The sequence below is a fragment of the Vulpes lagopus genome, chromosome 11 (genome assembly GCF_018345385.1).
Source record: "Vulpes lagopus strain Blue_001 chromosome 11, ASM1834538v1, whole genome shotgun sequence".
Lineage (NCBI taxonomy): Eukaryota > Metazoa > Chordata > Mammalia > Carnivora > Canidae > Vulpes > Vulpes lagopus.
Genome location: NC_054834.1, coordinates 93,228,084 through 93,251,890, shown reverse-complemented (window position 1 = coordinate 93,251,890; position 23,807 = coordinate 93,228,084). Strand labels below are relative to the sequence as shown.

Here is a 23,807-nt window from a genome sequence, read left to right as displayed (position 1 = left end):
AGAAATATATGATCAAACAATCTCACTTCTGGGTCTTTATCCAAAAGAATTAAAATCAGGATCTGAAAGAGGTATTTGTACTCCCACATTCATTGCAGCACTATTCACAATAGCCCAGATGTGGAAACAATCTAAATGTCTACGAACAGATAAATCAACAAAGGTGGTATACACCTACAATGGAATATGTTTTAGCACTAAAAAGTAGGTAATCCTTCCATATGTGACAACATGGATGAACGTGGAGGACATTATGCTAGATGAAGTAGGCCAGTCATAGGACAAATACTGCATGATTCCTTCTACATGAGGTATAGACAATAGTCAAAGTCATAAAAGCAAAGAGTAGGATGGTGGTTTCCAGGGACTGGGGGCAGGGGAAATGGGGAGTTGCTGTTCAACCAGTACAAAATTTCATTTATGCAAAATGATTAAGTTCTAGGGATCTACTGTACAACATTGTGCCTATACTTTATAATACTGTATTGTACACTTCATTTAACAGAGTGGATCCCATATGAAGTATTCTTACCACATTAAAAATAAATAAACAATAGTTACAACCACAAAATATACCTGAGATATGGTAAGGGTTAGATTAAATCATTTGTGCGATGTCCAAATGCATAGAGAACCTGATGTGTACTAAGTATTAAATAACCATTGATACTATTTTCTTTTTATACCTGTGAGATTGCTTGGGTTACTAATCCATATCTCAGGCTCCACCACTCATTGGGTGGCTTCATACTCAAGTTCCAGCAGCCATATCTAAGAGGAGAAAACAGACCCAGATGGCTGAAAGCAATTGTACCAGCCCCACCACCTCCACCCAGCATGGGACTAAATGGTCTTTCCTAGGGCTTATGCTACGTATCTAGAGTGGAACCCTTTCCATGTCCAGTTTCTCGAAAGAAACTGAAATGGAACTGTTCAGGGCCGTTGCTCATTGTAGAATGTGACAGATTGCTATGTTACCTTGCCTGACCTATTTCAGGCCAGAGTGATGTTTATTTCTAGGGACTAATCAGGCAAGAGCTGTAATCTGATTCTTTCTCAGGCAGGTGCAGTGTGCAAAGAGAGCTTGGAGATTTGGCTAAACTAGAATCTGCACTAGAGCCCTGGTTATTTTAGTGCCTCGTATATATAGTAGGATGGAAATTGTTCATATTTTCTTTTTGAAAATGAGTCACAGAGTTGAGGAAGAATGTCAGTATTATGAATATCAACAGAATTGTCTTATTTTTTAACAGCCAAAAATTCACGAAACTGTTGACCAGCATCGTCCTTATAAACTGTGGCTTAGATTAGATCGTTACAAATAATTTCTAGATATTAAAAGTCTTTCCATTTGAGACTGTTTAATCATTTCCTCCATACTGATGGGACTCTGATCTCTCATATTCCTGAAACTTATTGAGATTTTAATAGAGAGGAAAGCCAAAATTGGTCATTTTTCTTAGAAGTTCCTGGAAATTTTCCTTATTGAATATTAGCAGGGTTGCCCAAGGAAGTTATGGAGTTCCTGGAAAGATTTTATTTTATTTCATTACATTTCACCTCATTTCATTTCATTTTTTAGAGGAGGAAAGGGGCAGAGAGAGAATCTTAAGCAGGCTCCATGCCCAGAACATAGTCTGACCTCATAACCCTGAGATCATGACCTGAGCTGAAATCAAGAGTCAGATGCTTAACCAACTGAGCCACCCAGGTGCCCCTGGAGAGATTTTAAACTGAAGTGGTTTTCTTTAGTCTGGATGGCTTGCGTACATAGTGCCTATAGGTGGAGAAGTGGATGAAACGGTTCCTGATGCTCCCTGTTCTGTGACCACTGAGCCCAGAAAGACTCGACATGGACAGAGGTTCGTTCACAGTGTCACTGGACCATTGATCATGAGAAGTCACCATGGCAACTAGTTTCTGAAGGGAAGCTTACGGAAGAACCAGAAGTAGGGAGCCCTTGTGGAAGTAGTCAAAGGTTTAAGGAAGCTACAGGATTCTAATCGAACTGCTTTTTTGATAGCACAATTAATGGGATTGGCAAACCCTATCTTAAGTGATAGATTACCCCCTAGTTGGAAAGGCTCATAGAGGCTAATTTCTAAATTCACTCAATTAATATTTTTGAATAGTGGTCTGTGTGCCAGCAATGTTCTAGGTAAGGGAATAGAAAGATAAGCAAAGCATCATGGTTCCTGAATTCATGGAACTTAAAGTCTGGTTGGGGAGACCTATATTAACTAACTAACCACACAAATATGTGATTAAAGACTATGATAAGTGCCCTGTACAAGACAGAAACAGAAACCTGGGTGGGATACAAAGACTGGTCAGAATTTGGAACTGTATAGGTTTCCCTTAGGAAGCGGCTGAGATCTACAGGATGAGGAAACTAGATAAGCAGGTAAGATGGAAACGTTCTAGGCAAGAGCATGGGCAAGGGCTCTGAGGGGGCTAACCTCAGAATAACCTAAAATGAGGCTGATGAGGAGTGCTGGGGCAACATCATTTATGTTATGCGTTCTGGTCCTTAGCCAAAATGCAATGGGACACATTGAAGGGTTTAAGAAAGCAGTGGTGGGGAGAAGAGTAGAATAATCAGATCTGGATTTTGAACAATTCTGACTGCAGTGAGGAGAAATCATTGAAGGTATACAAGGGTAAATATGCTATCATTGAGCTAAGAGATGATGAAAACCTTAACAGATGATTGCACTGGAGATAAAAATGAGTAGACTTGTGGTATCTCCTTAGGGGATCAAATTGATAGTAGTTGGTGTTTGCCTGGGAAAGGGTAGGGGGGTGAGGAGATGGAAACTCTAGATTTGAATACCTTGTGGATATCCAGATAGAGCTACAGAGGACATAGTGGGATTTTTAGATCAGATCAGAGGAAAAGTCTGAAAGGTTCTCCTGGTGCCTCCAAACGAAGTGAGGAAAGATCTCATAACCGAGAGGTGGTAGAAAGACAACATCTCAATTTATCTTGGCCATAGTTTCCTGGAGAAGTTCTTCTAAGGCATCCTGAGTGGTAACCTCCACCTCTGGATTATACCAAGTTCTATGAAGGAAGGGACCATGTCGTTCCTTACTGTAGGCTAGGACTTGCAGAATGCCCAGTAGATATGCCCAAATAGTATAGATAAAAATATGATATGTTCCCAAGAGCACAGAGAATATCAGAAGTGACAGCAAGATGGCGAGAAGTCTAGGCAGCCATGCTCCAGACTCATGGTGCAGTGACCTTCTGATGTCCCTTCCTTCCTCTCTCCTTCCCTCTCTTCCAGGTCTTGTGCTTCTGTTGAGACAATACCTTTATATTCTGCTGTCTTCTCATTTAGTTAAAAAAGCTTTAAATATTGCTTCGGTGAATATACTTGGTTTTATTTTGAGATGGTACCATATTTGGGAGCATTCGTTAAGGTAGAATACTTTTGGATGGAGTGAAACAGGAATTTGCCAATTGTAGTTACTTGGAGAAATGAGCAAAGAACGGAGGTTTAGGTAAAATAAAGGAAATAACACCTTTAGGAAGACCCAAGAACACAACTGGAATGGTTTGAAGTTCAGCAAAGCAGGTTCCTGAAGATTTTAAAAGCCTTGGCAGCCGCAGATGTCAAGAAGATCAGGGAACACCAGGCCAGACATTTTTAAAACAGCGAAACATTTTTTAAAACATCCAGGATCTGGGAGTTCAGGGTGTGAAGGAAGAGGCCCAGCAAACAACCCTGATGAACTTCAGCAACAAGGACAAGCTGTGCAAGGGGTCCCTACCCCACAGGTGGTTAATTGCAACAAGAAGAAATTAGAGATCTAAGGTGAGCCGTCTCTGGAGCTAGGGCCAAGATGGAGAGGACTTCATGGGTAGGAAGTGACAAGAGTTTAGATAACTTTACCTGAGAATTCTGATTCTTGCTGTTATTTTCTTCATTTTCATGTAATAAAGATGAGTGTATTTTCCCCTAAAATAATAACATTATGTCCAGGTGGACTGACACCATTGGAAATTTGTTTTTTCAAAGTCATTAATATGCTGTAAATGTGAAAGGTGGAAATTATCTCACAAACAGATGTTTCCAGAAAGGCGAATAAAAATGAATAGAATTACTGATATCTTCAAATAGGTATTGTTTTATGAAGCAGATATTAAGTATTTTCTTCACAATAAGCATGTGTGTGTGTGTGTGTGTGTGTGTGTGTGTGTGTGTACACTCTGTCATTTTCCTGGCTCTTTCACTCTATATTATTTAGCAACAAATACTGAATTTTGGCTCTTCGGGCCTTTTCACACAAATCTTCAACCAACCTAAGTGAGTGATACTGGGTGCTGGCATCTGGGAAGCATCCGTTTAGAGAACTTATTTTTGGAAGAGATGAGCCAGGGTCAGTCCAATTTAGGACCATGGATGTGAGCAAGGAGCAGACCTGCTGTCACAGTAACTGTAGGTCAAAGAGAGTCTTAATTTAGCTCTATATCTTCATGGGGCTTCAGAGACACATCAAATGGAGGATCTCCAACCATCTTGGGTGTAAGTTGTTTCAGATATTCTGGGTCTTGTTGTATTTACAATCTCCATAGTCAATATAAATACCCCACCTTTTTCTTCCTTAGGATGACTGGTTACTCTGCTGTTACCAGCTTTCCAAAGACAGCTGTGTAGGCCTCAGTGTTCACAGTGACTTTGAATAGACTGTTCACCCTCTAGAACAGGCAGGCTTGTCTTGGAATCCCACTCCATCCACTTCCATACTGGTTTCTTCTTTTCAGTCCTCTGTCCTTCTGCTCTTTTCCTACCCTCCTACTTGCGATCCTACCTACTGTTTCTCTGCTCCCCTTAATTTGTACCTGTCACATAATGCTTCCTCACCCTTCCTTCTCCTGACCTACCACAGCTTGCAAAACTGAGTTCCAGTCCTTCAAAGTCTTCTTTTCAGCAAAATGACACATCCAATCCACATGAAAGTGTTCTAGTTATCTCTGAACATTTTGATATGGGACAAATAATTAACATTCTGGAGTTCAAGGGGTGGGGGCTAGAAACATGCGGCTGGTGGTAGTAGAGATCATTTTGGATGGGTAAGGCTTTCAATTTCCCTTACATCGTACTAAGCAGGCAAAGTCTAAATATTGGGCAGGTGCCATCCTGGCCCTTCTACGTGATAGGTCATCACCGCTTTTCTTTTCAAAGAAGGCTTAAAAAGGGTCTCTGGGACATTCCTGGTGTTGATGGGACCCCTTCATTGATCAAAAGAAGCATGATTTAAACAAGTCCAGGTCGGATTAGGTAAGGAATGAGACCAAAAAGGAGATGTGTCTTTGAAAGCAGCCAATCTCATAGCCCGGGGGCAGGCATTTGTTGTCAGCTGCGTCAGACGGCTTTGGGATTAGCCAGCTCTACCTTCTGTTTCAACAATAGAAAGTCTTGCAAAACTGCTGGCATGTGAGACAGAGGAATCCAGAAGGTCTTGGCATCTCTTCCAGCAGCATAACGGGTCTTAGGGAAGAGACTTGTGAGAGCGTGGTCCATGCACTCCACCACCAGGGAGAGGTCCACGTTCACAAAGGAAGTAGTGTCTTTCAGTTTGTCTAGACCTGCAGAAGGAGACAAAAAATACATTTACTCTTTGGAAGAAGGGGAAAAGGAGTGTGTGAGGCCAGGGTGTAAAGGGGCGAATACGCATGTGGAAATTTATTTTGAATTTGCCATTATAAATGGAGGCCCCTTGTGGTGGGTTTCTATCTATTTCTCCCAAAAGGATGCAGCAGTGCTTTCGTTAGACCACTGGCTCTCGAACTTGAGTGGGCAGCAGAATCTCCTAGAGGGCTTGTTAAAGCCCAATTGCTGGATCCCACTACCAGCTTCTGACCCAGGAGGTGTGAAGTGGCACCCAATAATTTGCATTTCTATCAAGTTTCCAGTTGATACTGACCGGGGCTGTTCCCAGGACCAAACTTTGAGAAGCACTACTTTAAAGCAATGAGGGAAAGATACTTTATTAAGTCTATGAGGCCCCTGAGCCCAGGAAGTTATGGGTTTGATTTCAAATTTATTTTAAGGATTACTAGATTTATAGGAAATGTGGATTGCATGTGTGCTTGTGCATGTGTGTGCATGCGTGCACTCACGTACCATGTGCCTCTTATTCAGTGAATAAAGAGGGAATCATCCCCCAAAGTCTTGACTCAGAAAGTTAAACATATCTGTGTTATCAGGCAGATGAAATGCTTGAGTAATGAGCTAGGATGGCTTTAAAGAGGCAGGTATTTTATCAGAAGATTGATAATGGCTTGGAGCATTCCTCTTGTGCTCTTAAAACATACCTGGGTTGTGTCTTCTCAAGAGAAAATCTATGATTTCAAATCTCCCTTTCAACTTCAGGCCCCAGTAGCCACAAGTTGCTCAAAGAACCTAACTGTGATTACCTAATAAATCTTAGTGACTATTTTAAACTCTTACAACCATAGCCTGGGAAATGACAGGTGAACTTAAATAAGTGGTCTGCTTTGGAACTGAGTCTGGCTGATGTCCAAATTGGAAAACTAATAAAAACAACTAGCGCAAAATTGGGCTCAAAATTGGTACTTCTGAGAGAGGACACCTGAGCCAGCAGCCAAGTCAAAAATAATTTTGAGATGCAGGTTGATGACATATTCATGGGCATTTAGAAAGTATCAATGTCAATTATCAAACAGAGAAAGCTCTTTTAAACGAGGGATTTTGTTTCTGAACCTACTAAGAATCTTCAAAGTCAGTAATGAGTAAGAAACAGAGTATTTAATGGCAGTGATTCTCAGCATCTAGTGACATAGCACTGGGAGGTTTGTCAATGTTCTCATTGATGTATGTGTATCTGTGTGCGCGCGCGTGTGTGTGTGTGTGTGTGTGTGTAATGGGGTTGGATGGCTGAGGGAGTCTGTCATTCTAAAAACCTCCCTGGGTGGACCTGACTTGGATTTTGGCTCCACCTCAAAAACTCCCAGCCTTGAACTTTGCCACAGTTGGCTGTCTTACAAATCCCGCTGATGAAGAGGAGTTTTGAGGTTAGAATGACACCAAGTTAGGTGGGGCCCTGTTTGGCTTAAAGCAGGAGCTCAGTAAGTGTTTGAGGAATGTTGACTAAGCTTTTCACAGGACCAGGAAATTGAGGTGGAGGTGGAGCCCTGGTACAGGAAGTTCCACCAGCTTCTTAATGCCTTGCTCACCTTATAGTGCTGGACCCAAGAATAAAAGGCAAAGTCAGGCTGTCTGGGTTCAAATCTAGCTCCTCCACTTACTAATCGCAACACTGGGCAAGTTATTTCTCTGTGCCTCTGTTTCTATAAAACTCAGGTCATATCTACTTCTTAGGGTTTATGTGGGCATTTTAAATGAGACAGTCTATGTAAAGCACTTAGAACAGTGACAAGTACATAGTAAGTGTTCACTGTATGTTAGTCATACTCTATCTATTATTTCTCCATCCCTGACTCAATCTGACTTATGTTACTTCTCCTTCCGTCTCCACCCCTCATGCATTCCTGTTCTGGAGACCTTCCACCCAAATAATTCCTTCCTGTCCTTAAGGGCTTACTCAAAGGCCACTTGACCAGCAATGCTTTCATCCAGTTCTGAATTCCTTGGGCAATTAGAGACTGTACTATCTAGCACCCTATCTGGGCTGTTGGGTTCTGTCTAAGAAGTACAGGATCAGTTTGCTGGCATGCTGCACATCTCATTGCTTTACAATCTCACTTGGTTACTCTTTCTTGTCCACTAGACTGTAAGCTTGTTAAGGGTCAGAGTCCTTATATTTTGTAACCTCCATAAATCCTTGAACAATGTTTAGTGAGTGGTTGGTGTTTACCAAAAAAGAGGAGGCTTGTGTAGAGGTGAAGACTGTGAACTCTAATCTGGGCATGACCAGGAGGAGGTATATAGCTTTGGGTAGAATATTTACTTTTCTAAGCCTCTGCTCACTACTCCTATGGTTCTTTTAAGAAGGAAATAGTAGAATTCATAAGGTGTTTAGTATAGAATTTGTCATTTGGTAAATGCTCAGTAAATGTTTATAAACACTTGAAGTAAGAGATGGCACTGGAATTAATAAGGATCTCTGATCCATATCTAAAATCCCTATTGGTATATTATTATAAGAACCTTATTTCTTTAATTTTTAAAAAGATTTTATTTACTTATTTGAGAAAGAGAGAGAGAGAGAGAGAGAGAGAACATGAGCAGTAGGAGGGGCAAAGGGAGAAGAACCAGCAGACTCTGTGCTCAGCACAGAACCTGATGTGAAGCTCGATCCCAGGACCCTGAGATCATGACCTGAGCCAAAGGCAGACTTAACCAATAGAGCCACCCAGGTGCCCCTATTTTTTTGTTTATATTTGAGTCTCCAGGTTGCCTATGACAATAAATGCCAGAGGAACCCTGCGTCCTTCCAGAGACTTACTTTTTTCAATGTAACTTTCTCCATACTGTTGTTTGATATCAGGAGATAGGTGCTTCCAAATGGCAAGTTTTTTCTCAGTGGCTTTTATTGGATCTGATAATCCTGTCTTGAATAATCCTGGTTCGATACATGAAACGTGCACACCAAAAGCTTTCATGTCCCGCCTGTGAAAAGAATGTATTGATGATGTTTAATCCAAGTTTGTTTGGAGAATGTTTGCTATTTGGGTGATTATTTTCTTATGACTTTTTTTCATGCGATCACAGAATTGGGTGGGTTGGAAAGGAATATCTTGCTCTACACTTTCAGTTTGCAGTGAGGAGGTTGACATTCAGGGTGTGAAGGCTGCTTTAGTGGCAGAATGGGAAAAGGACAGACCCACTTCTAGTCTAGCGCTCCCCACTAAGCCATACTCTCTCATTAAATTGACAAGTAGTTGGGTTAAGGACAGATTTCCTCTCAGTAGGCAATGTACATTATGGGGAAATGGAGTAATGATTGGCCTGGATGGACAAGTTTACCTCCATCTTAGGAATGTGAGGAGATTGCAGCACAAATGAGGATAGGCTGAAAGACACAGTAGGCTGTGTCTGAGATAGGCTGATGTGGCTAACCTGCTCCCTATGCTGCTCAGCAAGCTCTTTCATCATGTGGCCTCAGAAAACCAAAGGTTTACTGATTTATTGGGCAGTAAAGTTTTAGGGGAACCATGATGCCCCCCCCTTTAAAAGCAAAACAAAGAATTGCAAACAATTATATAAATAATTATTTCCTATATTTAATGTATATTTCCACCTAGAATATATAAGGAAGTAACTACTCACTTTATATAAACCTTTGTCATAAGATTTTTAAAGAACTCTACCAATGAACTTAAAATGTGATTTATCTTAGGTTCTGCCTTTAGCAACATACCTATTATTTAGTTTGCAGTGTATCTTACTGAAAATGCAAATTAGCTTGGTGTCGAAAGATTTTGAAAAGTACGTTGCTTGCATTAAAATGTTTTATTTCTTTATTTTTATTTTTTTAAAAGATTTTATTTATTTATTCATGAGAGACACAGAGACACAGGCAGAAGGAGAAGCAATCTCCATGTGGGGAGCCTGACGTGGGACTCGATCCTGGGTCTCCAGGATCACACCTCAGGCTGAAGGTGGCACTAAACGGCTGAGCCACCCAGGCTGCCCACATTAAAATTTTTTAAAGCTATTTTCCAACTTAATTTACTTTACTCACCTATCTTCTGAGTTTCTTTCGGTTTTTGGGAAATTTTGTCTCCTTATCCACTCAAGAAATAACATATAGTCTAGGGACAAATGGCTTTAAGTCACCCAACTAAGCTTACCAGGTAAGTCAAACCATATGAAACCAGTATGCTTGTTGGGCAAATAACTTTAAATAACCCCAGCCCTCTCCCAGTTGGACCACTCCTATGTATAGAAAGTCTGGAGCCACCACTGGACTGCAGCCTGCAGGCACAGTACCATTTCCAATACCAGTTCCATGATTTAGAAGAAAACCACCACCACAACAACCGCATATTTTACTGAGTAATTTCAGGCATGGTATATTTAGCTGCATGGCAAACACGCAAGCCCTTCAGTTAATTCCCTTTTTAAAAGTGGTAATTAGTCTCCAAGAAGGTGGGAAGAAATCCTGTTGCTTTTCATCTCCCTCTCTCCTCCCATGATGTGGCGCTGTATCCAGCACACATGTGGGAAGTAGTTGGCAGAATGGGGTAGCTTCTAGCTGGAGGGCAGTCCCAGGAAACAAGAGAGAATCGGAAAGATCAGAGAGAGAGGTGCTCAGGAAAGTGATGCCATAGCATTGTTTATGCACTGCACGCATGCATGTGTGGATCTGACTTAAAGAAGCAAGCTCTGGGACAGCCCTGTTCCACATCCCCAACTGGCCACTGTGTGATACATCTGCAGAACAAATCTGAATAGCACCATAAAGTCTTTAAAAATCAAGCAAACCTTGAAATATCAAAGTAAACAGAATGACAGTTAGCAGTCATGACCTAAACACAACCTCACCAATTGTTTGCTAAAACAAAAATATTGGGGTGCCTGGGTGGCTCAGTCAGGGAAGCATCTGCCTTCAGCTCAGGCCATGATTTCAGGGTCCTGGGATCAAGCCCTACATCAGGCTCCTGGCTCAGCCGCTCCCTCGACCCCTCCCCCCAGCTCATGTGTGCTCTCTTTCTCTCTCTCAAATAAATAAATAAAATATTTTTTAAAAATAAAATAAAACAAAAATATCAATCTTATCCATAAGACTTAAATGAGACCCATAATCTCATATCATTCTAAATATTCAGCATAAAAAATAACTGGAAAATCTCAATTCACATGGGAAAAGACAGTGGCCGATGTTCATGCCAATGGATACAGATGTTGTAATTATCAAAGTCTTTAAGGCAGCTATTATAAAAATGCTTCAAATACAAAGGAAAATACTTTTGAAGTGAGTGGAAAGTTAGAAAGTTAGAACGCTTCCCAGAAAAAGAAAAGACAAAGAACCTAATGAAAATTTTACACTTGAAAAATACGATAACCAAAATAAAATATTTCTTGGTTGGATTCAATAGCACAGTGGTGATGGAGGAAAGTTAGTGAGTTTGAAGGTAGATCATTGGAAATTTTCCAATCTGCATAACAGAGAGAAAAACGAGAAAGTGAACAGAACCTTAGGAATCTGTGGGACAAAACTGAAGGTCTAACATTTGTGTAATAGAGCCTCCGAAGAAGAGAAAGAATAGATTGCAGAAAAAAATGAAGAAACAACAGCTCATCAAAAGACATAAACCTATAGATTCAGGAAGCCCAAAAAACCCCAAATGTTATAAACCCAGAGAAATTCATGCTTGGGGGCATTGAGTTAGGGCCTTTGTTTGCTAAACAGGTCCTTTGTTTTGAGCTCTAGAGTTCTTTGATAACACACAGCAGAAAGTCAGTGCTTTTTTTTTTTTTTTTTTGTGGTCAGTGCTTTTTTGTGGGAGCAAAATTTTCATCTATGATTAGTAAATTTCTATTCTGATTTTTTTTGGAAATGGAAGCATCAGAGAAAAACTATTTTTTGCCCTTGGGGTAGGGGTGGGGATGGGAAAGTTATCCATTTAGCTGTAGTGTCTGAAATATATAGAAATTTGGGTCTGGAACTTGGAACAAAAGGGGGAAAAATGCAGCATAGCTGAGTCATTATTTTGTGATAATTACATTTACTTTACCAGATAATTTTCTACTGACGGTTTAAATAAGATGGTATTATTGTGTCTGCAAGCAACAGTTATACCAATGGAGAGATCTACCCTAATTTAGTCTCTCTATATGATTCCCTGACTATTTAACAAACTGACCTGTTGAATATAAATTCACCATCTCTGTCAGCATCATGCATTAATGCAAAAAGTGAAAAAAGACTTAAATAGACTTAAGTTCAAATCTCAATTGTACCACTTAACAGCTGGGTGACACTGGGCAAGTTACTTAATCTCTTTCTTTCAGTGGTTTTGTCTACAAATTGGGAATAATTTGGGGCACCTGGGTGACTCAGTGGTTGAGCATCTGCCTTTGGCTCAGGTTGTGATCCTGAGCTCCTGGGATCGAGTCCTGCTCCTGGGATCAAGTCCTGGGATTGAGTCCAGCATTCTCCCTCTGCCTATGTCTCTGCCTCTCTCTGTGTCTCTCATGAATAAATAAACAAAATCTTAAAAAAAAATCAAGTTGGGAATAATTTTAAGCAATAAATAGTGTCTAGTGCATAATAAATATTCAGTAAGCATTAGCAGCTATTATTTCCTAACATGTCAATATTTGATTTACCTTAAGCTGTCATTGAAGCCTTCTACTGCGTATTTTGAGGGAGTATAGCCCCCTCCACTAATTGCAAGCCGACCTCCAATGCTGGAGACATTGATAATCCTTCCTCGAGCTTTTTTGACCAAGGGAAGCAAATTTAGTGTTACATTGATGAGTCCAAACAAGTTCACTTCAATAGGTTCTCTGTAGTCCTCCACTGTCAGCCAGTCGGTGGGAGCCAGCACACCGAGAACACCTGCATTGTTGATCAGACCCCAGAGACCTAGAATAGAGAGGAAAGAAAGGAAGCATGATAGAAGATGACACTTATATGAGCATCTTTGATGAAAGTACAGCCCCTGCTTTACACAACTGTGCCATTTCCTCCTTCTAACCACATTCTTGCTTTGAAATGCTTTATAGTTTTGGGAAGTAACGACTCTCAGAGAGGGTAGGAGGCTAAATTGAAATAGTTGAAGCTCTGTTACTGGAAGCCAATCTCACAGAAACTCTATTTCTGGTTCTGAATGTAAAATACTGACATTGTCTGAATGAGTCTTTTGCTTTTTCATCTTAGATGCAGAGTAAATTGGTCTATTTTTCCCACTGCTAGATCACAAAACCAGAGATTATTTATTTACAAAAGGCAATATCAATCGACTTCACATCTGTTTTTGGTGAAAAAAAAAATCTAGTCATCAACTATTTTATTTTATGATGGAAAACATTTAATATTGTTAACGTTTGGACTTCAAGCATTAACAATTGTCTGGAGCATTATTAAACTATTGCTTTTGAGCAATGGAGTCTCAACTGTATGATGAAGATGTGATAGAGAAAAATCACATACATTTGTTTATTTCTTTTTTGGATTCTGACATCTTCATTAATGAGAATATTTCAAACTTCATTCAAGCCAAGAAAAGTCCTCTAGTTTGGAATGATGCCATCTTAGCAGAAGCTGATGCAGAATGAGGTCCAGTGGCTTACTAGTCTGCCACTAGACTACTGCTAGTCTATTAAGACACCTTTACTCAGATTTTCAGGCTATTTTCGATTTTTTTCCATAGAAAATGTAAGAGTTATGGAATCATTTTATAGTGAGAAGTGGGTTCCAGGTGGCAATTTGGGGATTGTTTCCATGATCTCCTGAAGCTTTTAGTCCCAAGTTCCTTTGCTGTGAATTTGGTTAAACCAGAATTTCATGAGAGAAGAGCAGGAAAAGTCAAAACCTCCAACTCAGTTCTAAATTTGCCTACTGGGACGTATGACTGAGGATAATGTGGGCTGTGTCTCTTGTGCAAACCGGGAGCTTGCAACTTGAAACTATTGAGGGCTCTATCCTAAGATTTTTCCAATATTCTTCAGTACCATAGCTGGTATTTTGGAGACATTTTCTTGAAAGGCCATTTAAAATCCAAACACATTTTATTTAGCTATAGCTACTTCACAACACCCCCTCCATTCTTCCCACCCCCATATCACTCACCTTTTTCCCCAACTTGATTTTTCACCCACTGGGCAGTCCTCTTGACATTCTCTGGGTCAGTTACATCCAGAAGCACAGTATGAAGCCTTTCGGAGGTTTCCGCTTTTAAAGCTGTTGATTCTGATTCAGTCAGACAGGCAGCTATTACATGAAATCCTTTTTTATCAAAAGTTCTGGCTGCTAAATTTCCAAAGCCCGTGTCACACCCAGTAATGAAAATGTACTTATCAGTGATGTCTGCAATCTTTAGTTGTCTTTTATAATTCCATAGAAAACCACAAAGGATTAGGAGGGCTAACACCCAAAAGAACATTTTTTTTTTTCCTGTATATGATAGGGACTCTTCTTTCTTGAACAATAAAAGAAGACAGTGACCTGAGTGTTCAAAATTAGAAAGAAAATTCAAATTAGAACCATTAAGGCACTATAGCCCAATATTGATGAACTACAGATATTTTAATGCATTTGAGTGAATTAATAGTTTTAAAAAATTACTATTATTTGGTTGGAAAAATGGCCATTTAAGTGCTAAACCATTCCTCTAAAGTAACGCAAAAACTAACCAAGTGATAGAGAAAGTAAACAGAAAAGAGGGTCCCATGACAAAGCTGACACTAGTAATTGGGTTGACGTGACAGTAATCTCATGTATGAATTCACCCATCTAAAACATGGGCTGTCATGGTAAAATCTTATCTCTTGCTACTTCATGAAATTCAAGGGTAGAATTAGGAAAATCTATTAGAAAATGTTCAATTCTAATTGATTGATTAGATCCTTAATTATTTTTACACCATCAAGCAAAGTAGTTGTCCTATGAAAATATTTCCAAGTTGGCTTCCATTTTCTTATTTTCAATGGGCTATTATCATTCTTCAACCCAACTCTGAGACCATCAGAACTTTATTCAGAGAATATGCAAGTGCACAGTCACCAGAGAGTTCATGGAGAGAAGGGGAGATGAATGGGTAGAGACTGACGGATGATGCCTGAAGGCGCAGCATCCCAGAGAAAATCAAGAAGCCTCAGATTCTGTTCTCTTTGGATACTAGCTTTCTGTGAGAAAAAGAATCACAAGACCTAGGACTAAGAAAAGCAAATTCTTTCTGGAAAATCATGAGACTTTGACTGTAAGTATAGCAGAATGACTTGGCAAACTAATTTTTCAAGGATAGAAGCAGGCTAGAACTTGAAATCAAACATGGAGGGCTTCCTTTTCCTTTCCTTAGGAGACTGCCACTTGTATTTTCCCTCAGCATTTATTATCTTTTTATCTTTTTCTAAATTAAAAAAATGTATAATTTCAGGTAGCCTTACGGTATCAATTTAGAAATTTCACAGTTGTTTTTGGATTAAAAGTAAGTGTTAGGATGGTTGAATCTCTGCCTACAGCTCAGGGCATGATCCCAGGGTTCTGGGATTGAGTCCTGTATCAGGCTCCCCTGGGGAGCCTGCTTCTCCCTCTGCCTGTGTCTCTGCCTCTCTCTCTCTGTGTCTCTCATGAATAAATAAATAAAATCTTTAAAGAAATTATTCATTTTTTTCTGCTTATAGAAGTAACTTATGCTCACGGTAAAAAAAATTGACAAATACAGAAAAAATTAAAGAACAAATTAATGATTATCATGTTTGACTCTTAATATTTTTGGTACATTTTCTTCCAGTTTTTTTCCTTTTTATGTAAATATTTCTTTCCCTAATAAGGAATATAAACATACACACAGATTGAATTATACACACACACTCATGTACACTCATGTGTACTGCTTTATAAGGAATAGATTATTTCAGATAAAAAACAACTCAATGTAATATATCTTCTTCACTTCTCAAGGAAATTTTGGGCTTTCATCTTTCTTCCTGGCACAAGATCTATAACTAAAGAAAGAAGAACTGTCCATTGATAAAATTAAGTCAGACTTAAATATTCAAATATGGTTTGAGCAAGCTGGTTGCTTCTTTTGATATAGCTGTGCCTACTTCTAAAGCAGTCAAGTTTTTAGACAATCGTGGCTTAATAATTTGGCATTGCTTACCAAATATTTCCTGTGTAGGAATTATTGATTTGTGGCAAATTAATGTCCATGTAGTAGAATTTTCCCTTTTCAAATATATAAATACATTTAAAAATGTATACTTTTGAGGTAAAGTGTTGGTATAACTACCTCTTGTGAAATTTCATGTTTAGACATTTTTAAGGAAATTTCATATTTATAAATTAAATTAGTGTAATGTTTTGTTTAGATATGGCCTCAATAAATTGAATAATTGAGTAATTAAGTGTTGAATATTTTTTCTGAATGAATTCTATAGCTTTCACTGCGATTAAAATCTCATGGAGGGACACCTGAGTGGTTCAGTGGTTGAGCGTCTGCCTTTGGCTCAGGGCGTAATCCCGGAGTCCTGGAATCGAGTCCCATGTCCGGCTTCCTGCATGGAGACTGCTTCTCCCTCTGCCTATGTCTCTGCCTCTCTCTCTGTGTCTCTCATGAATAAATAAATAAAATCTTTAAAAAAAATCTCATGGAATTTTCTGAAAACGGTAAATGTTCGTGGGGCTTAATGTTTCTGAGATCAGAGAGTAGAAACTTTCTATGTCATCATATTTTGTTGGGGGCAAGCATAAGAGGAGTTATAGTAAAAGAGCAGTTTATTTGTGAAGCATTCTACACTGCACCTTTACATATAGATCTCATTTGATTTTCTTCACAGCCTTTTGAGTTAGAGAGGGCATATTATTTGCCTCATTTTATAGAAGAATTAATATGCCAACTAATAAATGGTAAAAGAAATGATGGAATTAGAAAATCACCTTTTGGCAACTATAATAGTAGCGATTATATCAGGCAAGAACAATCAATGTATGCTAAAACTAGTAGGTGAAATCCTGATAAGAAACTAATTAGGGATGCCTGGGGGGCTCAGTGGGTTGAGTGTCTGCCTTTGGTTTGGGGTGTGATCCTGGAGTCCCAGAATCAAGTCCCATATTGGGCTCCTGCAGGGAGCCTGCTTCTCCCTCTGCCTATGTCTCTGCCTCTTTCTCTGTGTCTCTCATGAATAAATAAATAAAATCTTAAAAAAAACCCAATAATTATAGAATCTCAAAAAAATCTCCCCATGAGATACATACTAATTAAAAAGAGAGCAATAATAATTTCACAGTGGAGAAGCCTGAGAGATACCACCTTAATCAAGTGATACAAATTAATACCACTAGTTGTGGGACAAACCAACATCATGTGCCTCCTGGTATGGTACACTGGGAAGGACACAGCAGCACTTTTGTGCATAAATGGAAGTTAAGCCTGCATAGAGACAAATCTTCCAATTTCACACAATACATGGCCTATACTCTTTAAAAATGTCAAAGTCATGAAGGAAAAGAAAGATTGAAGACTGCTCCAGATAAATGGAGACTAAAGAGATGTGACAACTCAATGCAATATGTGATAGTGGACCAGGAAACTATTTTTTTCTTTGGCTAGAAACAATATTATTTGGTCAACTTGTGAAGCTTGAGTAAGATCTGTTGATCTGATAAATAATATTGGATTCTCAATAAATACTAATTTCTCAATTTTATAATTTACCATGACTATTTAGAAAGTGTCCCACTTTTTAGGAAATACACACTGAAATATTTAAAGATTAAGTGCACTATGTCTTCAGCTTATTCTCAAAGTTAAGAAAATAATAATAATATTTATATAAATTAATTAGCGTATTAAGAAAGCAACCTAAGTGTCCATTGATAGATGAATGGATAAGGAAGATGTGATTGCCAAACCACGAACAGGTGGTTGCCTGGGCAGTGATGGTGGTGGGGGAATGGACAAAATAGGTGAAGGGGATTAAGAAGTACAAATTTCCAGTTATGAAATAAATAAATCTCAGGGATAAAAAGTAGAACATAGGAAATATAGTCAATAATAATGTATGTATGGTGATAGATGATGAGCATCTTGTAATTTATATATCATACACCTGAAACTAACATCATATCGTATACCAACAACACTTCAATTAAAAATAAAACAGCAGCAACAAAACCCCCACATACATATGGATGTAAAGAGAGAATGACAATGCAAGGGTGGTGAAATGTTAATATTTAAAGATTCCAGGTTGTACTATTCTTTTAACTTTCCCATAGTTTGAAATCATTTCAAAATAAAAGCATAAAAATTTGGCAAGGGAAAATGTAACATTTTTTTTTTTCTAAGAAAAGGCTTCAGTAGACCCAAAGGGGTTTCATGCACAAAATAGGTCAGAACTCCAGCACTTCAGGATTTAGTGACCTTCGAATTCTACTCTTTGGTAAGTTCACCTTCATAGCCACTGGAGAAAAATAAAAATTCAAACCAAAGCAGACTCCCTCCTCCCTCCTCATGGCCTCCACGTCCCCCTTACTTCCTCCATCCCTAGAGACAGAGAGGAGCTTCTTAGTTGTTAAGGATGGGCTCCCATTAAAATGTGTTGTCTTTATTAGGTATCCCTCTGGGCTGAGACCTCTCAGATGCTGGTGTCCCAGCCCACAGCCTGAAACCAGGGGACTACCAGCTTTGAGCTAGAGTTTTGCATACCCTGTTCTTACCCCAAATATTACTGTCCAAAAAATACTGGTTCTTCAATTCCTAAGGTTCACCTTCCTCAAGGTCATTTGATCGAGTCAGTCACAAATCAACACATGCATACCTTTGACCTCTAATCGTATTTGAGCCAAGGTTCCATGTGTTGTCATGTTTCCTAGCAGCAGCCTTTGGTCAGAGTTACTGGGAAAGCGACCTGTACACAGAAGCTGATTGATGGCCGACTGGTTCATTGACCGCTGAGAGGTAAATGAATGACTGCAACTAGTATGGCTGCCTCAACCATATTCCACTAGCCTGGCCACCTCCACATGGCTCCTCGGTCCCGAAAATTCAGAGACTCAGGGGCACTGACCTTAGTTGCTTGGGCTGTTTGCTTATTTGCTGTGTCTTCCAGGTTATCTCATAACAAAGTGCTTAGCAAGGGGTACACATCACTTGGTTCAAGGCAAGAGCACTTCATCTACACCAGTCCTCTTAGGATCCAGTGGCTGTGAGCCTGTGGTGTTGTCAACGCTGAGGACAGAGTAAGGGAAAGCCAATCTGCATTCCCCACACCCCAGTGCATGAGGACTGGTGCGACTCTAAGTGTACGTCCTCTGAACTGCGCCTGGAGATTTTTCCTAAGCCACAACAAACACTAGTCACTTGGCTAGTAAAAATAAATGTGGGAAGTGAGGACTGAGGACACACACACACACCAGCAGGGCAGGGGTTAAGAGCCCAGGTCTCAGAATCAGGCACGTAGAGGTCCAGTCCCAGCTCTTTGATCATCAGAGGTCTTTGGGCAAATTATTTACAATTTCTTAGCCTCCATTTTCCTATCTGGAAAATGGAAATAATAACTTTACCATTGGAGAGTACCTGGTAAAATAAAGTGACCAATGCCTACCGCATAGGAAGATCCTTATGGTGGGATCAGTCACACTTGGTTATGAGCATCCTGCTCATACTTCAGCATCGGTTTCTCACCCTTGGTACTTTTTGCTATTTGGGGTAAAATAATTATTTGTTGTGGGGTCTGTCTTGTTTATTAAAGGATGTTTAGCAGCACCCCCCGGCCTCTACCCCCTCGATGCCAGGAACACCTCCTCCCCAATTGTGACAACAGGAAATGTCTCCAGACATTGCCAGATGTTCCCTGGGGGACAGAACTGCTCCCAGTTGAGAACCACTGGTCTAGAGCCTCCTTGTCTTGGGAGTCCAGAACTTTACAGTATCAGAAGTTCTTTTCTGAAAACTCAGTCATTAGTTCAAGAACTAAGGATAGAGCCACATTGATGAGAGTTCATTTATTTATTTTCTTATGGCCTTACCAGAAAAGTTTTGTTACTTAGAAATATTACTCCTATCCTGCTACTGTAAGCATTAGTTTCTGTGATTTGAAAAAAGTGCCTCTTTGTCATCAGGAGGATAGGAGGCAGGGAACAAAGTCAAATTTAGAAATTACCAAGTTAGCACTCACAGCATTTGTGGGGCCTAAATTCTGGCTAAGACTTTTCCATTAGGGCCACTACAGGTTCCTCTGGGGAAGCCCATCTACTGGGTTGCCAGTTGATTCTACAGAATTCAGAATACATCCCCAGGAAAACCATGGTACTCGGGATTCCCAGATCACCAGGTCAGGAAGGGACAGTCGTAACTGCTATGGTTTATTGAGTGCTTGCTGTATTCTAAGCCTTCTACTAGGGTCTATAAATATTTCTTACATAAGCCTTACGGTAAAATTATCTTCATTTCATAGAGAAAGAAACAATTTCAGAAATACAAGTTAATTGGCTCAAGAGACAATTGTAGTGCTGCTTTGGGGACTGATACTCAGGCCACTTTAATTTGACTGTTCATCCTTTCATCCTCTGCTCCGCTGCCACCTTCGTTCCCACTCAGCTCTGGGAGTCTGGGCTATATGTACACTTCTCTACAACCACCACTACTTACATATACTTGGCATTAGGTAAATAAATGCTGTGAAGGAAAGAAGGAAGAGAAGGAGGAAAAAGTTTCAACTCTAAGCCCAGGGTTCCGGTGATAATTGGATTAGTCTTTGAACCCTCTGAATCATCAGACAAAAGGATAATAATAGCAATATAATATTCATACTTCCAATTTAGAGAACTTTAGGAATTTTTGAAACGTGCTCAAGGAATATTTATCTCATTTAATTGTCAAAATATTTCTGTGAGCTAAGTGGAGTAGGTATCACACAGAAAGTCATTAGCCAGAGAATGCCTAGAGCTAAAATTCTCATCTTTGAACTCCCAAAGGAGTAGGAGAAGAAAGAACTGCGAAGAAATTGATGCATTATCAGGTAATAGGAGGAATGAAAATACTTGATCAAAAGCCTTGATCATGTTACAAAGATTCAAAAGGAACCAAGAAAGGGGAACTAATTGCCTCTTTCATTTACTATGCAAAATGCTTAAGTGTAAACATGTGTTTGCAGCTGTAGGAAAATATTGCAACTCGATTACCATCCTTTCTCACTTCTGCTTTTTTTGAATTGTCTATACCTGGGTTTCTTTTCCTACTAAAAAATCAAAAATAAGATCCTTTGATTTCACTTCTCTTATTCATGTTCCCCTGCCCTTTAAAAGTGAATGACAGACTTAAAAACAAACAAAAAGAACTGAGAATAATGTCTCCAATGTCTCAATGTCATTGTGAGCTCTACTTTTCATAAGAAAAACGGAATTCTTTCTAAATTCCTTCCTCCACGCAACTTGATTTTATTTCCACATAACTCCCTGAAGGGCTTTGTTCAAGGACAAAATACTAAAGGTAGGCAATCACACTGATTGATAGGAATTTGTAGAATTTGTATTTACTTTCAATTTGTTGCAATCTTGGCCCAAGTTGAATCAACAACTAAGTAGTTTCTTTAAAAAACAAAACAAAACAAAAAAACATCAAATAACATTTAGCAGTAGTTTTCTCAAATATTTTCCTTTTGAAGTTCTCTTGCACGACTTAATATCGATGGCATTCTCGACATGTATGTCCTTAGTATATTTAATATTGTTAACCTAGCTAAGTTACACAGAATTCTTTTTTATTTTGGCTTTTTCATTGAAGTAAGAAATTCTATTTGTTTGGTTTTTTTTAACTCAAGTGAGCTTTCACAGATTTCTGCTGCACTTTTAAGAAAAATAGTTTGACCTAATGACACAAACTAATTCATATAATGAATAAATACACTTCTCTGAAAAATATGTTCAAGTTGGGCACCCGGAAATCTAAGGACATTTTTTTCAGTGGAGCCAAGAGATCCTATGTGAAATATGCTTACATGAAACCACAAATGCTTCTTTGAGGGTCTGATGAAAATAATAGTAATAATAATAATAATGATGCTGCTAATGATATAATCCAGGTGGTATTCCTCATTATGGAAACAGTAAGTTCCATCACTTGATGGAATGAAGAAGCTCCTCCACCAGTTACATTTTCCTTGAACCCTGCCTCCTGCGGGAGGGAAGTGGCCTGTAATACCCAGAGTGTCCTTTGCATGGTGGGACCAGTGAGGCGTGGAGGAGTGCGTGCTTCCTCTGCAGACTCAATCATTCAGAAAATCTCCTAGAAGAGGTATGGCAGCCATGTCTAACATGGGGAAGACCTGATGGATTTGTCTCACCTCTGATTTTCTTTTGCCTTCTCTCAAAGCTTTGAAATTATAATTCACCATTATATCCACAATTATTAATTAATGAATTATTCCCTGTTCCCCCTAGCTTGATTACTTTGCCAATATGCTTCCTGGTAGGATTGGCAGGTTAAGAATTATTGTTAAAACCGTGATCTCTTTACTCAAGAGAGCATATATTGTATATGATTATAGCTGCTTGTCATTACAAGGCTTCAAAGAAAGCTTTGACGGGTGCTCAGCTAGGTCAGTTGGAAGAGCATGCAACTCTTGATCTTGGGGTCATGAATTCAAGCCCCACATTGGGTATAGAGATCACTTTAAAAAAAAACTTAAAAAAACAAAGAAAACTTGGAATCTGGGGACAACATTATGTATAGATGCAGAAAGTACGTTCAACATTTCAGTGTATTTCTTTCATACATGGTTACCTTTGAGCAGATGGGAAGGTCTGAGTTTTTAGTCTGTACCTTAAGAACATTTGTTATAAGGGTTTTAAGACCACTTCCTGCTTTCCTCATGAAACATATAACAATTTTTTCTTGTATTTAAATATTAGGATTTGTTCTAAAAATTGGACACCCTTTTCAAATCTCAAAAACCCAAGTTGATTTTTAATTTAGATATATGTTTTATTTAAACTTTTTCCCCAACTGCTAAAAATCAACCCACTGAGGGAGCACACCATGCCACCATTTAAATCATAAAGCCTTTAACAAGGGCTGCCAGGGTTAAGCGGCAGGGAAGCCATTGAACTACCCATTGTATTTTGGGAATCAAAGTGAAAACAGACTTGGACTTGAAGGAAAGCCCAATGTCTTCCAGGTAAAATGCCAACACAGTGATCATAAAATGCAGAGTAAATATCTAAAACAGGCTTATTGCTGTCATTTTAGTATCCAGGAATCAAATGTGCATTGTGAGGAAGTACCCTGCTTCCTTCTGACCTAGAAGGTGTTTTTCTCACTCACTTTGCTGAGCATGCGTGCATTCGCCTAAAGTGATGTCTGGTAATACTAGCAAAGCAGGTAGACAAACAGATCCGACCTACAGCTAGTTGGTAGCAAATCTGTTGCTCCAGTAAGAAACTTTTTGGAACCCCTCCCCCATCCAGTTTCCAGTTAATTATAAGACTTGCAGATGGTGTCAGAGAGGCGCAGAGACAATAAATAGATATAAATTTGATTATAACTCTAGGATGTAAAAGAACATTCAAAGAGACACCTGGGGGAGTTCCAGGCAAGGATCCAGGCAACACTGGGATCACTTTTATGAGAGGATGGACTCAGTGCCCATCACAGCCTTCAAACATTATTATTATTATTATTACTATTATTATTTTATAGCATGAAAAACAACTTGACTAATTCTCCAAAAGTGAGGAAAATCAAAGGGAGTTTGAAGACTGACATGAGAAACGGAAGGATAAATGATAGAATTCGGTCACTGGTTACCTTACTGAAGATGCACTGGAGTTGGAGAAGCTGTTGGGGACCTGCGGCCGAGGGCGGTCTGCCCGCTGTGCTGAGGAAGGAAGGATTGAGCCACCTGACCACACCGTCCTCTGGAGGTGGAGATTTCCTGGACTTCCGTCAAGCTCTGAGTACATGCATGTCTGAGGAGTCTGAGGTTCCCTCCTCATTCTGAGTCACTCTAGTGTGACACTAGCTGATGATTAAATCTCTCTTCAGTGCATGAATGGAGCCAAAAAGCCGTGGGCCATGTGTTTTTGAAGGAATTGGTAGTATCTTCAGTAAATTAAATTCAACAACTTTCATGAAGGAACTCAACAATGATTAATAACATTCCTACTCTGAGTGCAGTCTCTTGACCAAATTCAGCAGTTGA

At 39.4% G+C, this 23,807-nt stretch overlaps 1 protein-coding gene across 1 annotated transcript; it reads right to left on the bottom strand.

Annotated features, from left to right (window-relative positions):
• Positions 1-5,369: 5,369 nt before the first annotated feature.
• On the bottom strand, positions 5,370-23,465 carry DHRS9 (dehydrogenase/reductase 9). The gene is made up of 5 exons (XM_041723507.1): positions 23,414-23,465; positions 13,732-14,106; positions 12,267-12,525; positions 8,437-8,600; positions 5,370-5,593 (listed from the first exon to the last, which is right to left on the bottom strand). Exons 2-5 carry the CDS (start codon positions 14,042-14,044, stop codon positions 5,370-5,372), a joined length of 960 nt encoding a protein of 319 aa, XP_041579441.1. The 5' UTR covers positions 14,045-14,106; positions 23,414-23,465.
• Between the last annotated feature and the right edge of the window lie 342 nt (positions 23,466-23,807).

Bases quoted from the DNA above. Each gene is read 5' to 3' on its own strand.
- DHRS9 (XM_041723507.1), bottom strand. From the start codon at position 14,044: ATGTTCTTTTGGGTGTTAGCCCTCCTAATCCTTTGTGGTTTTCTATGG. The intron at 8,601-12,266 runs GTAAATCAAATA...TTCTTTTCACAG, and splicing joins GGCTTCAATGACAGCTTAAG to GCGGGACATGAAAGCTTTTG. The intron at 5,594-8,436 runs GTAAGTCTCTGG...CTCCTTCTGCAG, and splicing joins AGAAAGTTACATTGAAAAAA to GTCTAGACAAACTGAAAGAC.